The 12,081-nt window shown below is 53.2% G+C and overlaps 1 protein-coding gene across 1 annotated transcript in view; it reads right to left on the reverse strand.

Moving 5' to 3' along the window:
* Positions 1–12,081, reverse strand: part of FHAD1 (forkhead associated phosphopeptide binding domain 1) — a 118,019-nt gene that overhangs the window by 68,838 nt on the left and 37,100 nt on the right. The window contains exons 6-7 of the mRNA XM_081308090.1: positions 5,875–5,984; positions 2,110–2,346 (exon numbers count right to left, since the gene is read on the reverse strand). Coding sequence (XP_081164216.1) covers positions 2,110–2,346; positions 5,875–5,984 — 347 coding nt within the window. The remainder of the gene's footprint in view (positions 1–2,109; positions 2,347–5,874; positions 5,985–12,081) is intronic.

Below are 12,081 nucleotides of genomic sequence, written 5' to 3' on the forward strand. Positions count from 1 at the left end.
ATAGAAAAACTTGATTTGGATTCAGACCAACTACATTCTCTAGTTCAGAGACGCTAGCTATAAAATATTTTCTTGGATCTGAGTAAGGATCAGGGTGGAAGAAGAAGGCAAGAGTGTGATAAATCACAGTAATTATTTCTAGGTAATTTCTTGGTGAAAGAGATTCTTTTTTTTTTTTAAACTCAGGGGCACTCGACCACTGAGCCACATCCCCAGGCCTATTTTATATTTTATTCAGAGACAGGGTCTGAGTTGCTTAGTGTCTTGCTGTTGCTGAGGCTGGCTTAGAACTTGAGATCTTCCTGCCTCAGTCCCCTGAGCCGCTGGGATTATTTTATAGATATGACTGGTCACTTAAATAATGCTCCAAATGTAACCTGCTGATGGAGACTCAAAAACAGTGAGGATGAGTCACCCTGTCCATGTGCCTGGACAAGGCTTTGCTCAGGAAGCTGTGAAATGGGAGAATTACTGAAAGTATAGTTCTTCATCCAATTGTGGAAGTGGGCTCTGATCAAGAGAAAGAAGCTCGTGGATGAAACAACTACATGTCAACGTAGCTATCTGAGGTGGCAGTTCCTACAGGACCTGCTATGTTCATTATTCTTTCAAAAATAGGTCCAAAGGAGAGTCATTCATTTATTTAAATATTAGAGCATGTATTTATTTGTTTATTCTGTTTCCTTCATTGGAACACATGTTAGTCAGCTTTCTATTATTGTAAGAAAATACTGGAGATAATAAACTTAAAAACAAGAAAGGTTTAATTCTGCTCATAGGGTCAGAAATTCCGGTGCATGATCAGTTGGCCCTAGTTCTTTGGGCCTGTGGTGGTGAGGCAGCATACTATGGTGGGGACACGTGGAGCAAGCTGCTCACCTTATAGTGGAGGTGAAGAAAGAGGAAGGGGCCAAGATCTCCACATCCCCTTCAAGGGTCCCCAGTGACCTAACTTCCTCCCACTAGGTCCCACCACCTAAGGATTGACCACTTCCCACTAGCACCACAGGCTGGGGACCAAGCCTTCCACACAGGGGCCTCTGGGGACTTTGAATATCTAAACTGTCACAGAGCAGACTGAGGGAAGGAAGAGGTCATGTGGGCCTTGTTCCTGCTGGACTCCCAGAGCCCAGCAGAGGGTGGGGACTATTGTCTAAATGAACAGTCCACACCCTTGTCTGCAGGAGGCGCCACCCAAGACCCCAGCGAAGCCTGGAGCCTGTGTGGCGCTGCGCCTGTGACCTATGATCAATGTCAATTAAAAGTCAGGAGCTCACAGTGATGACTAACAGTGAAACAGACGCTCTGTGATGACGTGCTCCCGTCAAGTTATTCAAACTTAGGAAGAGTGCATTTCTGGAATTTTTCATTTAGCATTTTCCGCCCGTGGTTGACGCTGGGTCACGGACACCGGGGTCGGTGGCTGTTGTCATTGCCGTCTGGGGGTGACTGGGCCCAGTGCTGGGCCATGAGGAGCTTCCCACCCAGTAAGAGGCCACTCCACCACGCCTGGCCGCGTCCTCCCAGGCCCCACTCCAGGGCCGAGACGGAGGCCCTGCAGCTGGGTGGAGGGGGGGCCGCGCAGGGAGCAGCAGGAGGGCAGGCAGCGCGGTGGCCGCGTTCTTTCTCATGAACGTTGTTGAGATACAATTTTTCTGCAAAATCGCTGGCCAATGTTTTTTAAAAGGGAAGTTGGATCAAGTGTGCAGAGAAAGGACAGGCCTAGGGATGCTCTCCCCCTTGGCTAACTGCCTGCAGGTCTTTTCGGCTGGGGCTGGATGGGTATGAGGGGCAGTCACCGCCACCTCCAACTTGCTGTGCAAGCTCTGGGCAGTTCCAGGGCATCTCTGGGCCGGCCTCAGTCTCCTCATCTGTATAGTGGATGTGTCAGAAGTTTAAATAAGTCGTGCACCTAAGCCCTTGGTACTTGAGCTTGCACACAGGTAGTGCTCAATAAGTGCGGTACCATCGTTACCACCCTGGGAAGCTGTGGGGCCTCTGCTCCCTGTGGATTTCAGCCCCTCACTCCAGGTAGCACCGAGCACCCCCTCCAGCTCCCTGGGCACTTCCTCTCCGCCGGTGCTGCCTGGACTCCATCCCGGGACCCACCTGCTGCTTCAAGCTCTGGATCTCCTTCTGCTTGTCGTCAGCGCCCTCGTCCAGACACTCGAACTTGTGCGCGGCGCTCCTGTCGCCCTGCCTGCAGGCCACGCTGTCCAACAGCTTCTGGCTGAGCTCGGCCACCTCTTTCTGTAGGTTGGCGATCACCGCGTCTTTGTATTTGGATTCGATCTCAAAATCCGCGAGGCGGCTGATCTCTCTCCCCAGCAGCAGGATGATCTCATCCTGCGGGAAGCAGATGGGAGCGGAGCCCATTTTAAAAACAAGAAGAAAAATTGGGTTCAATCCCCAGCACCTCAAAAAGGAGGAGGAGGAGGAGGAGGAGGAGGAGGAGGAGGAGGAGGAGGAGGAGGAGGAGGAGGAGGAGGAGAAACAGGGCATCATAAAGGAGGCAGGAAGGCGAGGGTGGGAGGCGGGCAGCGGGGCCTCTGTCACTTGGAAGCTTGGTAAAGTGACACACCTGTGTGCAGCGTCTCAGTGGATGCCACACCTCAAAGGTACTGGAACCTTTTTCCTCTGAAACTAAACTTCCCTGTTGAGAAAGCTGGACCACTGGGGAGCGTCTGGGCCAGAATGTTCATTTATGGTTTTTGGAATTAACTCACCAGGTGTCTGTCTGGCACACGGGGACCTCAGAAAGGTGACTAGGAAAATGGCGTCTACTCAACTGTAAGGAGGGCTCATTCTGTTCTTTCTTCTTCTTCTTCTTCTTTTTTTTTTTTTTGGTACCAGGGATTGAACCCAGGGGCGCGTAACCCCTGAGCCACATCCCAGCCCTTTTTATCTTTTATTCTGAGACAGGGTCTTGCAGAGTTGCCTATGGCCTCTCTAAGTTGCTGAGGCTGGCCTTGAATTTGCGATCCTCCTGCCTCAGCCTCAGGGATGACAGTGTGTGCCCCCAGCCCAGCAAGAGGATGAGTTTTTAATTGAAAAAGTAAGACGTTCTGAGATCTTCCTTGCTCCTTGTCTCTCTTCCATGCTCCCTGCCTCTTTTGTTTTTCCACAGGAAAATTTATTCCAAGTAGCTGAGTCAGGAAAGGGAACGAGGGGAACAGCAATCTCTTTGAGTGGATTTGGTGGATGTAGGAACGGGAGCAGATCGCTGGCAGGGTCACCCCAGGTGTCATCGAGCCTGTCTTCCGTTTCTCCCGAGGAGAAGGCACAGTGGCCAAAGAATTTGTTAGGTTTCCCAAAAAAGGGTAACCCCCCCCAATCCCCCAAACTTCTCACCAGAAGTCATCAGTAAACGCCGGGAAGACTGAAAGGAAAGGCCGAAGCCCCAACCCAGACACAGCCTCACACGCAGCTGCAGGATTTCTAATTCGTCCGTTGAAAAGAGGCCCCTTTCCCTCCCACCACCTCCCAGGAGGGAGCCCCTGCCCCGCCCCCCCCCCGCCCCCCCCCCCCCCCCCCCGGCCTGGGAGGGCAGGCAGGTCGCCCGGCATGTTGACTGCTGCCAAGCCTCTTTCTCTGGGTCCTGGTGAGCGATGTGGCAAAGTTTCAGGGACAACAGATCCTGTGCTCCTGAGTCCCCTGCTATACCTGAGTCTCCGTGCTCAGTAGGTACTTATTCATTGTTCATGCAACAAAGGTTTATTGGGCACCTACTATGTGCCAAGCTCTGTGCTGGGCACTGGAGTGTGAAGAAGTCTTCGGGGTGTGGCGGAAGCCTCTCTGGTGAGGACCTGTACCCTTCCCTGAGGGAGCGTCCCCGCCTGCCCATGTGGTCTCGGCAGGAGCTGGTCGGTGCGCTGTGCCACCTGCCTCACCTCGGGACGCTCCTGTGCCCCAGGCTGGTCCATTCACGCTTTCTCAGGGATTCTGTGTTGTTTACAACAGGAAGAGGGTCCTGCTTCCTTTGGGGTCCTCACCTGTACATTTACAGGCCTGAGTGTGTCTACAGTCATCTTGTCCACTACAAAAAGCCACCTGCTAGAGGGAAGCCACACTTTGAGGGACCCAGGGGACAGGTTGATGACCGGGAGCCTCTGATGGCACTGTTCAAGCTGCTAGGCCTTGACTTTCCTATAGGATGAGCCAATACGTGCTCCCCCACCGCGGGCTGAGCCCCGGGTGTTTATTTCCACTTGCACTTGAAGAAATGGCGGAGAGCGTCCAAAGCTCTCAAATAAGGAAAATCAGAACTGGGTTTGCGTCATCTCCAGCTTAACAGCCACCGAGTTAAAAGTGTGACAAACATCCTGCGGCTTCGTCTTTACGTGTAGGCCATTTCCCCTGCCCCAGGGCTGGACCGGCTCTGTGACTTGCTTTGACCCACAGAACGCGGTGGACTGACTCAGGGGCACCAGCCACCGGGCCACCAGCTGTTTTTATATTTCATTTAGAGACAGGGTCTCCCTAAGTTGCTGGGGGCCTCGCTGAGTTGCTGAGGCTGGCTTCGAACTTGCGATCCTCCTGCCTCAGCCTCGAAAGCCGCTGGGATGACAGGCGTGTGCCACCAGGCCCGGCGTCATCAAGCAATTTCCTGATCATCATCAGTCAGCTCTGTCCTGGCCTCTGTGGTCCCTGAGGCCACTGTGCTGGGAAGAAGCCCAGGGTGAGAAGTCACCGCAGAGAGAGGCTTGCCGCCAAGGCTCCTCAGCGAGGCCCCGGGCCTGGGAACCCACCCTGGAGACCACCAGCCCTGCCACCCCACCAGTTGGTGGCAGCTGAGCAAGAGGCAAGAGGGGCCACCTGGGGGTCTTCCCTGGGGGCATGGGAGATGGTCACTGCTGTCTGCAGCCACTCGGCTTGGGGCTTCTTGCTGCACAGCAGTGCACGAGTGGCAGGGTATCCTCGGCTGCTCTTCGTCCCCCTTGGCGTCAGGACAGCTGCTCCCGGACCACCCTCCACCTGAAGCTGCAGGTCCCCAGGGCCGTCCTGCGGGCACAGGGACCCTGCTCGCTCTGTTTCCCACAGACTCAGACCTGCCGCAGGGCCAGGCCTCGACCTTTAAGGAAAGGAAGACGTCACCAGGTTGGGTTTTGTTTTTTGGTGCCAGGGATTGAACTCAGAGGCACTCGACCACTGAGCCACCTCCCCAGGCCTCCCCAGGGTCTCACTGAGTTGCTTGGGGCCTCGCTCTTGCTGAGGCTGGCTTTGAACTTGCGATCCTCCTGCCTCAGCCTCCTGAGCCTCTGGGAGGACAGGCGTGGGCCATGGTGCCCGGCTTGCCAGGCCGTTTCCTAACAGAGATTTCCAAGCTGTGGCCAAGTGGGAGAGAGGACTTGGACCCGTCCCTCCCAGGTTCACTTAATAGCACCCATTTGACTCCTGCTGGGTCTCAGTCTCCAAAGCTCTCTGTTCTGTAACAAGTCTCTCTTTGGCTCAGTTTTCTCTGACCTATGTATCACCTCCTCCTTGTAGGACCAGCTTAGAAGTTAGCCAGACCTGGGTCTGAGTCCTAGTTCCGCCCCCTGAACTGTGCAAACTTGGGCAAGATACTCAACCTCTCTGAGCTTTAGTTTCCTCATCAGCCAAGTGAAGGTGTTAAAGTTTATTCTGAAGACAGCAAAGATCAAATGAACTAACAAATGTCGAGGACACAGGACACAATCTGGCACATTGTAGGTGCTCAACAAGCAGTGGTTGTTGTCGTTATTTTGGGGGGGATATAACTTTTGGTTAAATAAGAGGCGGTTTTGTGACACCGGAGGAAAGGGCACTTCTAGACCACAGAGGACTACGAGGTGGCAGCAAGTCCCCTGACGGTCCACTGGCTGCTGAAGCCCCGCCCTTCCCGGGACCCTTCACCTTGTCCTGCTGGACCACGTCCGGATCCATGAAGATCTCCGGGGCAGGCACGGCTCCAGGAACGCCCTCCGGCATGGCGTGTTCCGGCACCTCCATGGGGCCCGTCCACACTGAGGCATGAGGTGGAGAGAGAGCACGGAAGACGTGGTGAGTTTCCCGAGCGCCGGGGAAGCTTTCAGCCAGCTTCCCGTGGTGTCCCGGGACTTAGGTCCCTGTGACTTTAACGTGACAAAGCAGGGTGTGTGCACCTGAGGAGCAATGGGATCCCTACAGGATTCGGGAAGTAGAGGAGCCACCACTTGCTCTCTCCCAGGGCTCGGTCACCTTGATTTGTCTTTGTCCAGACTTTTTTTTTTTTTTTTTTCTATGCTGCATAAAGATCTGGTGGCCTAGGGCAGGTCACTTGATCTCTCTCTGCTTGAGTTTCCACATATCTAACTTAGGGCCACCAACTGTCTCTAGTATAGAGAGCTATGGTGCCGGGTGTGTTGGCACACATCTGCAATCCAGCGACTCAGGAGGCTGAGGCAGGAGGATCACAAGTTTGGTCCTTAGCAAGATGAAGAGGTACATAGGAAGAAGACCTAGCAAGACCCTGTCTCAAAATAAAATATAAGAAGGGCTGTGGGTGTGGCTCAGCAGTTAAGTGCCCCTGGGTTCAATCATATGAACGCCCCTCCCCTCAAAAGAAGAGTTATTGTGAGGATTAAGTGAAATGTGACACAGAACGGGGGTCAGCACGTTACAGCTCTGGGGCCAAAGGTGGCCCAATGCTTGTTTTTGAGAATAAAGGAACACGGCCACAGTCAGTCCTTCATGTGTCACCTACAGCTGCTGTCCTTGCCATGGGGGAGAACTCGAGTTGCAACACTACAGGACCCTTGAAGCCTGGGATAGTTACTGCCGCTCTCTCTGTTATCTGGTCTTCATCCTGTTCCCTGGCACAGGGCTCCTAAATCTCTTGGACTCCCAAAGTGGGAAGTAGGTTGCCAGGGGAAACAGTCATGTGACTAGAGGGTCCCAACTCTCAGCCCTGCCCCCCAGCCCCTGGGGAGGGGAGGGCTGAAGCTCTTACTCACTGATTGGCCACTGATTCTGTCAATCACGCTCATGCCGCAGCCTCCCTGGGACCCTCAAAGCAGGGGTTTGGGGAGCTCCCAGGCTGTTCCGCACAGGCTGGTGCCTGCAGGGTGGGGTGACCAGAGAGGGCGTGGAGGCTCTGTGCCCCCAGGGTCCCCACGTCCCTTGTCCTCTGTACCTCTTCCTCTGCCTGTTCATTTGTATCCTTAAAAGTCTTTTTCTCGTCACAAATTGGCAAAGGCGAGCGAGAGTTTTCCCTGAGTCCTGGGAGCCATCCTCTGTCAAGGGACCCAATCTGAGAAGGTGCCGCAGTCTGGCTGGGCACAGAATCACGAGCCACTCAAGCAGGAACAAAACTTTATTTTTGAAAATGCCGCCAATACCCCGGACACATCCGGGAAGAAGCCGGTCCACCCACTCGGTGGTGGTCTACCGGAACCCCAGAAGAACTTCCTGCCCCGGAATTCCCTCCTACTGTACTTCCCCAACCAATGGGAACTCTCCAGGAGTCCCGTAGCAGGCCGAGGTGAACAGCAGGAGTCCAATTTCCATATGAATGCAAATCTTAACATAATCATATCATCTCAATGGCCAGCTGGCATCACCTTACAACCAAAAGTGCCATGCATCATATTACTTGGCTGTGGCTCTTAGCAAGAAGGGATGGCGGGAACCCGCATCTGTGGTGGGGGGTCCGTGGGGCTGAGCCCTGCAGGACAGACACCGGCCAGGAAACGTAGGAACAGACTTAACGTCTAGGACACCGGCTGGTGCTGGAGGGGTGCTTGGTCGGCGCTGTAGTTGGGATCCCGAAGTCACCGGAGGCCCATGTGCCTTGGTCCCAGCCTGTGGTGCTAGGGAGGGGGTGGGACCTTTGGCAGGTGGGGCCTAGAGGGAGGAAGCTGGGTTATTGGAGGCGTGTCCCTGGGGATACTGGACCCCAGCCTCTCCCTCTCCTTTACTTCCTGGCAGCCAGGAGGTTGACAGTTTGCCTCACCGCATGCTCCTGCCATGATGTCCTGTGTGGCCACAGACCAAAGGTAACTGTGCCAGGCAACCATGGACTGAAACCTCTGATGGTGAACCAAAGTAAACCTTTCTTCTTTTTAAGTTGATTATCTCAGGTATTTTGTCTCAGTCATGGAAAGCTGACGAACATGGTGGGTATACTTCCCATATTTTGGTGACCAGAAATGTTATGAGACTAAAGAGGAGTAGAAAACATTTGAGTTTTTTATTTTTTCCTCTCTACAGGCTCTTTAAAGAAAGTTTGCCTACCCCTACGTGAAGCATTTAGCAGTAAATGTTATTTTTATAATTTCATATTTTAAAAAGCATAATTAGATTTTCATGTAGAGATTCTTCTCCAGCATGCTTTTGCACAGGAGAGGAGAAAGACCTCTTCTCCAGTGTATTTGTAGTAGTAGTAGCACCATATTCTTTTCGTTGGTAACAGTGTCCATTGCACAAATGTATCAAAACATATTTAACTAGGACCCACTTGCTAGACTTTTAGTTATTCCTGACTTTTTTCTTATTTAACCCTAATTTTAAAGTTTAACCCTAATTTTTCTTATTTAACCCTACGAGCTGTTTATATGACTTTCAGGGATTCCGACAGTTACATTTGGAATCTTTATGGTGTATATATTATGTCAAATATATTCTAATTCATTGACATGAACAGTGTTAGATTTTTGTGACAAAAGACCTGAGAAAAACAACTTGAAGAAGGAAAAATTCATCTTGGCTCATAGTTTCAGAGGTTTCCGTCTATGGTAGGTGGACGCCATTCCTAAGGGTCTGTGGTGAGGGGGGCCGTCAGGGAATTAGAGAGAGGGCAGAAGGGGCAGGGGTCAAAAATACCCTCAGGGCCACCCCGAGGACCTACGTCCTTCAACTAGGCCCCGCCTCCTGAAGCTGCCCCGCACCAGGCTGTGATCCCGTCCGGAGGTTGATCCATCAGTGAGGTCAGCGCCCGACCCAGGCACTTCCCGAGCCCTGCCTGTGATCACCACTGCTCTGGGGACCAAGCCTTCAACACTCGGACCTTGGGGACTTTCCAGATCCAGCCCCACCAACAGGGAATAAAGACTTGGGGGTGGGTGGGAATTTTTGAAAGGATTTCCACAATTCTGCTTTTGAGGTGACTGAGCTCCGAGCGGGGCTCTGGATTTCCCACAGACTGTGAGTCTGGGCCATCGTCCCTCACACCTTCTCTTGTTGAAAGGGAGGAAGTGAACTAACTGTTTTCAGAGGCGGGAGACTCCTCAGAAGGGGGCACAGCCGCGATTGGTGACATCTGCACGGTCACCTTGGGGCTGTTCATTCATTCTGGTTCTGCATTTTTAAAGTCCCTTAGAGCCAGTGGTTCCCCCTTAGATCTTTGTGAACCGAGATGGACACGATACCTTTATTTTATTTTTATGTGGTGCTGAGGATCGAACCCAGTGCCCCACAGGTGCAAGGCGAGCGCACAGGGGTCAAGCCCCAGGGCCAAAGGGGAAAGGTGCTCAGGAATACTGTCCGTGAGCCAAAGCACAGTGCTCGATGCCTACGGGGTCTCCCCATTCCTTGTGGTTTTCCTCTTCAAGGTTTTAGTTAGGAAATATTAAATGGAAAAATCCAGAAATACACAATTCACAAGTTTTAAATTGAGCACCATTCTGAGTAGCATGTCTTGCACTGTCCGGCTCCATCCTGCCCAGGACATGAACCATCCCCTGGTCCAGCATATCCGTGGAGTATATGCTACCCCCCGCCATTAGTCACTTAGTAGCTGGCTTGGTTGACAGATCAACTGTCACAGAATTGCAATGCTCGTGTTCAAGACACCCTCAATGTAGATTTTAGTGGCCCCAAAGCTCAAGACAATGCAAAGCGGGCTCCAGGCATTAAACATGGAAGGACAGATGAACTCTGACACCATGTGACAGCCACTGCTGGGTGCAGGTTTGTTCATAGGTTCAGTCCAACCCATGGTTTTGGGAGGGTCCTGAAGCCAAATCCCCTGTGGCAAGGGTCGGGGGAGCTGTTGCCATTCCAAGAACTTTCCATAGGTCAACTCTGGCACTTACTGCCATTGGCTGTATTTTAGAAATGAGAAACCAGGGTGCACACAGCTTGTGATGTCACAATCCAGGAGGGGGAATGTCGGGATCTGAAGCCAGATGGGCATACACCAATACAGAAGTATGTCCCCTCCAGGGTGCGGAATGCACCTAGGAGCGAGCAGGTGAGTGAATTAGGACCCAGTTCACCCTCCCAGACCTGTCCCAAGAGAATGCTGACGGGTGCCTGGCTGGGGACAGTTCCACTGTCCTGCTGAAAGCCGAGGGTTGGACGGACGGAGTCTTGTGGAACTGTAAGATCTCCTGGACGGACCAGTTAAGATAGCAGACTGGCTCTGCCAGGACGGGGATCTCTGTGACATGAGATTTCAGGCTAAGGCCTGGAAAGTCCAGGGAAAACTGGGACAAGTTGGGCAATTCAGAAAAAGGGAAGAGGAAGCACCCCCCACCAGCCACGCACCCCTCCCGCTGGATTTCCTGCCACCACGGGGAGGCGGGACCCAGGAAGATCCTCTGACGCACCCCTGGGGCATCAGATGACCTGTCTCACAACTCAGAGGTCAGGAGAGCAAGTGTCCCCTGAGAACACAAATGCCACATTTCTCCAGCATCGTGCACTGAGGGGAGCAGGCCTTGGGCCCGGGCACGAGGAACCAAGGTGGTGGCGCCCTCTTTCTACTCCTTCCACTCTTCCCTGACCCTCTTCCTCCCTGTGTCTTCTGGAAGCCAGGTGTCAGGAAATAGTCACTTACTCGCAGTCGTCACGTTCAAAAGGTAAAGCGAAAAGGTGAAGTTAGTTTTAATAATACATTTTATTTAACCCAATATATCAAAAACACTGTTGCAACATGTATGTTTATCTGCACCAAAAATATTGAGAGATTCCACATTTTTTTTTTTTTAATGGTATGAAGTCTTTGGTGTTCAGGGTTGCTTTGCCCGTCCAGTACATCCCAATCTGGAAGATAAGTTTTCATCAGAAAGACCTGATCTATGTTTAGATTTCACAAACATGTCCGCTTGAATAAAGGAGATCCACACACGCAAGTTGTTCCAAACATACGAGATGTTCCCAGGCTGAAATCGAGCAGCGGGTTTTAAATTTAAATTTGTTAAAATCAGACGTCCTTTGGTCAGTCACTTACTCACACATTTCAGATGCTCACAAGCCGCCCGTGGCGTGGAAGGAGAGGGCACGGGGTGACTCCCCGCTGCTCCCTCTGTCTCCGCCTGACGTTTCCTTCCCGGCAAAGTCTGCAGCCAGAGCCCACCCAGGGGATCAGGGAGAAGCAAGACTAAGAACAAGCCTCGAGGCCTGGCCTTGACCCTGACACCCCGTGGGAGGTGAGGCCCAGGCTTATTCTCCACAGTGGGCCTGGCTTGTCTTCCACCTGGGGCAGCCATTGCCTCGGGCAGGCGTCCCCACTAGGGGGTGGTCGGCTGTGTCTCATCTGAAAGGCACCCACCGCCCAGGGCCTTGGCCAATTGGTGCCTGACGACGAGAAATGGGCTTCTGTGGAAAGAGTGGCCCGCGAGCGGCCGGGACGACTGTAAGAAGGGGTGCCCCCGGCCAGATGGAGGCAGGGGACCTCTGGAGTCAGGGCCCCCCCCAGGTGAATGGCCAGGTCAGGAGCCCCAGGGCTGGTCCTCACGGGCTCTGAGTCCAGTCCCAGTTCACATCTCCAGGGGAGACTCCAGATGCTTCTGCAGCTCTGTTGGGGCTACCGCGAGTCACCCCTGATTGCAGGGTGGTGGTGAGCCCCTGGAGACCCAGAAGCTGGACCTCATCAACCCTCCAGGCCGCGTGACCATGTGGGTCTCTGCAGGTGCATCCGGAAAGTCCACGGGGCAGCTGGACCTGAGGCTCAGTTTCTTTTCCTCCAGGAGGGGGGCGCCAGACAGGCTACCTCCCCCAAACCCCACTCTTCATTGGCCACTGTTGGGCATCAGAAAGAACCCAGCTGGGCCGAGGTGGGTGCTGTCCACCCAGAGCCAGCTGGAGGACTGGAACATGGAGTTGGCCCGGAAGCTTGGAGCAGAGAGGCCAAATCTGAAG

This window comes from Spermophilus citellus, assembly GCF_964194105.1.
Source record: "Spermophilus citellus genome assembly, chromosome: 9".
Taxonomy (NCBI): Eukaryota; Metazoa; Chordata; class Mammalia; order Rodentia; family Sciuridae; genus Spermophilus; species Spermophilus citellus.